Source organism: Octopus bimaculoides, chromosome 18 (assembly GCF_001194135.2).
Source record: "Octopus bimaculoides isolate UCB-OBI-ISO-001 chromosome 18, ASM119413v2, whole genome shotgun sequence".
In the NCBI taxonomy this organism is placed as follows: domain Eukaryota; kingdom Metazoa; phylum Mollusca; class Cephalopoda; order Octopoda; family Octopodidae; genus Octopus; species Octopus bimaculoides.
In genome coordinates, this window is record NC_068998.1 from 49,905,053 (window position 1) to 49,908,717 (window position 3,665).

General features: G+C 34.2%; 1 protein-coding gene across 7 annotated transcripts in view; it reads left to right on the plus strand.

Annotated features, from left to right (window-relative positions):
• LOC128249887 (uncharacterized) overlaps positions 1–3,254 on the plus strand; it is a 24,894-nt gene extending 21,640 nt beyond the window's left edge. For all 7 annotated transcript variants that reach the window (XM_052974453.1, XM_052974449.1, XM_052974454.1 and 4 more), the window contains 3 exons: positions 806–905; positions 2,007–2,095; positions 3,020–3,254. In XM_052974453.1, coding sequence (XP_052830413.1) covers positions 806–905; positions 2,007–2,095; positions 3,020–3,105 — 275 coding nt within the window. In that variant the 3' untranslated portion in view covers positions 3,106–3,254. The remainder of the gene's footprint in view (positions 1–805; positions 906–2,006; positions 2,096–3,019) is intronic.
• The last annotated feature ends 411 nt before the right edge of the window (positions 3,255–3,665 follow it).

Consider the following 3,665-nt stretch of genomic DNA (forward strand, 5'->3'; position numbering starts at 1 on the left):
TATATATGTATATATATATATACATAGATGCATACATGCAATACATATATGTCTATGTGTGTGAACGTGTGTGTGTGTGTATTTAACGTTGTCTGAGCATGCCATCATATATAGGTTCAGATTATTCGAATCAATTACTTTAAATTGTTGTTATTCTGTATTTTTTTCATCATTCCGATTTCGTATCAGAAGTGTTTCAATTTGTTCATTATTAGGTCATCGTCATTCTTAAAATTATCTCCGTTTTCAGTAGAATTTCTCTGCATTATGAAATTTAATATATAATGTCTCGTTTATCAACATTCTTCCTTATACTCACACGCCGGTTATATACAACATGCCTCAGGAAACAATATTTTCGAAGGAAAATACCTACAATACTCAATGATGATATGCTCAGACTACGTTACATACTCACGTTCTGCATACACTAACAAAGAAAGATTGGCAAGTTATCTTAATGTAAAAAAGGAAACAACAAATATAGAAAAGAGCGATCGTAGAAATAAAGATCCCATCTATACTGGAGTTACTATAAGATGTAGAGGACATTTTGAAATAACCTTTACGTGAAAGGAAGTAAAATGGCACTATATGATTTACAAGTATACGCACCAACAGAAAAAAAACTAAACATAATGTAATAATCCTGTATATGGAAGTAATCGTCTACTTATAGATTCAATTAAATAATTTATCTCTGATCGAAAATAATTGTTTCATTATATATTGACTTAATCCTGTATTCCCCCAAAGGGAGTAGTGAATAAATTGTGTAAAGCATATGTAATTGTTAAAATTGTAGGTGCTGTAGAATCCGAAATCTGTCTCAAGGTAGCCGAGAAACATTGTCAATACGCTCTGCATATTTATCCTGTAAAGTATCCAGATATGAATTACTGCAGGTATATATTCAGCTTTTACAACGATCGTTCACAGTACCGCCAATATAATTTGGAATTCTGCTCCACGAAATCAATTGTTCGTAGTGTATTACACACAGGAACAAACTATGATTCGATCAGAAATTTTTTATTTAAATCTCACGAGAGATATTCAGCAACAGTACTTTGGAAAAAGGATTATTTGCCAACATAACATGGCATTCCTGGTTTAGGACGAATGTTACTGTAATTTAAGCCCAGGAGATATCGTCTCCAGCTGGCTATACGGCACGATCTGTGACTCACCTATTGTTTTGAGTCGAGTAGGGGTGCTAGATTCCCTTGTTCGAAAATATAAGGACATAAATCGTGTCGTATAGCCAGCTGGAGACGATGCCACCTGGGGTTAAATTACAGCAACATTCGTCCTAAACCAAGACTGGCATGTCATGTTGGCAAATAATCTTTACTCCTATCTTATGATTGTTTTGAAATGTATTCCACCTCCGGTTCTGGAAATATTCCGTCAATCTTGCAACGCCTCAAACCAAATATTATCGCCTTTGACGATAGACCGAAAACGAAGGATAAATTACGAATTTCATTGTTTCAAACTCACTTTCCCATTGCGATTTCAACACCCATTCATCCATTGATGCGATACAAATAATTTCTATCATAGACTAACATGTTTTCTTGGCCAACTGTTCTTTATGTAAAACTATTTGTATTTCTAATTAACATCATTTCCACCACAGAAATATAAAAGGGGATATTCTCAGAGAATGTTAATACTTCAGATATAGTATGATGGTGAACTAGCAGTATAGTTTGTACGCCGGTCCAAAAGCTTAGCGGCATTTCGTCCGTTTTTACTTTCTCAGTTTCATATTCTGCCGTATTTGATCTTCGCTTCCATCTTTCCAGGGTCGATAAAATATCTACCAGTGGTGAACAAGGACTATATTAATTTGAAACCAATTTCTCGCATATTGTAAACCTTGACGCCAAGTATAATTTTCAATTCATACATACATACATATTCTGATTATAATAACAGAAACTATATTGATAATGTTTTATTATAATTACTAATACTTCAAACAAAAATTTGTTTTGCAGGCGTCTATGGATGTATGAAACTTGTTTTATTAATGTAGATAATCGTTGTAGAAAGGCTATGCGCGATATTCGTAAGGACAAATGCCCTGGTGAGTAAAGTAATTTGTCGTATTATTAAAGGTGTTATGTCAACAAAGTAAATTCAAATCACAATTTACTTTTGCTGGACTCTATTTTGAGATAACAAGCCAGGGGCCTCGGCGTGGTACTCAATTTAAGCTATTGACTTCACTTTAACCCAATAAGTGCCAAATGTTTTATTCATATTTTTGGCGGTTGCCAGGTGTCTTACGAGTTAAAATAATATATAATATTTTAATTCATACGTAAATTATTTTGGAAATTTTGATAGTTCTTTCCAAAAGTTCCAAATAGGGATCGCTGAAAAATAACATATTTATCCAATCCTTTTCAATTGCAATAATAAACTCTGTGTGTGACTCTGTGTGAGTAACATAATATAATATATAACATATAAGGAAACAAGCTGGCAGAATCGATAGCACACTGGACTAAATACCTGGTGACATTTTATCTGTAGCCACGTTGGGAGCTCAACGTTCCGCCGAGGTCGACTTTACATTTTACCGTTTCCTGGGTAGATGAAATAAGTAGCAGTTGAGCGCTTGTTTCAATCTAACGGACTTAGTCCCAACCAAAACAATTGCTGTCATATCATTCTGCCAAAATTTGAAAAAATATAATAAAATCGAAGTTTATTTCATTTCTAAATTTATGTTCATCTTTTTGTGCTGATTCATGGATAAAATAAGTGCCAACGTATTGCTGCAGTTCATTAACTCTATGAAAAGCTCTCTTCTGTAAGTGCGGTAGTTCACCAGATCACACGCAGTGCACTGTGAAAGGAAAACTATCTCTGTATTACTGCTCGAGACCATTTCTCATACTGTATATAATTTTCTAGAAAATATGAAAGATATTCATGAAATAAATCCATGAATTGTATATGAATTATTGGTTAACATATTTTTTTTTTGTCTTGAATTCTTCAGGAGATATGCCCGCTGATAACTCAGTGCCATGCATTGTAACATTAAACAGTATATTATTGGCTGTTCTCCAATGGGCCATATTTTAGTGGAATTCGAACATATGCACCGTGTGAAGCTAATAAATATAATAAATTTGTAACAAACAATTTTGGTAGTTTTGCATTATGTTAAATCTTATCTTCTGTATAAAAATAACTTCTAAAATTATATTTTAATAAACATGTCAAGAAATATATCTATTTCGTGTCCATACTATATCACTTTACATTTACTGTCATTGCAATATGATATTTATTTGCAGTCTACTACTGTATATATATATATGGTGGTGGTTGTCTACTCCTTAAACAGAGTTTGACCACCTCCTGCACCTACACCTTAGCCCTTTCATGGCGTCTGATGTGGCTTTTTAAACCAGAGGGTGTTTTGAAAATACACCCACACAGATTGCACCTCTGATTTGCACTACCAATACCTGCAAGTAAGCTCTGCTCATTGTGGATCCTAACATGTCTTTTAAGACCCCCATTGGATTTGCAAACCCTCCGGCACACACCACATTCAAACGTGTGCACAGACATATAATCAGAATAGCTGGATGAGGTTTGTTTTCCATGGGTTCGCAGGTGAGATTTGAGGCCAGCCA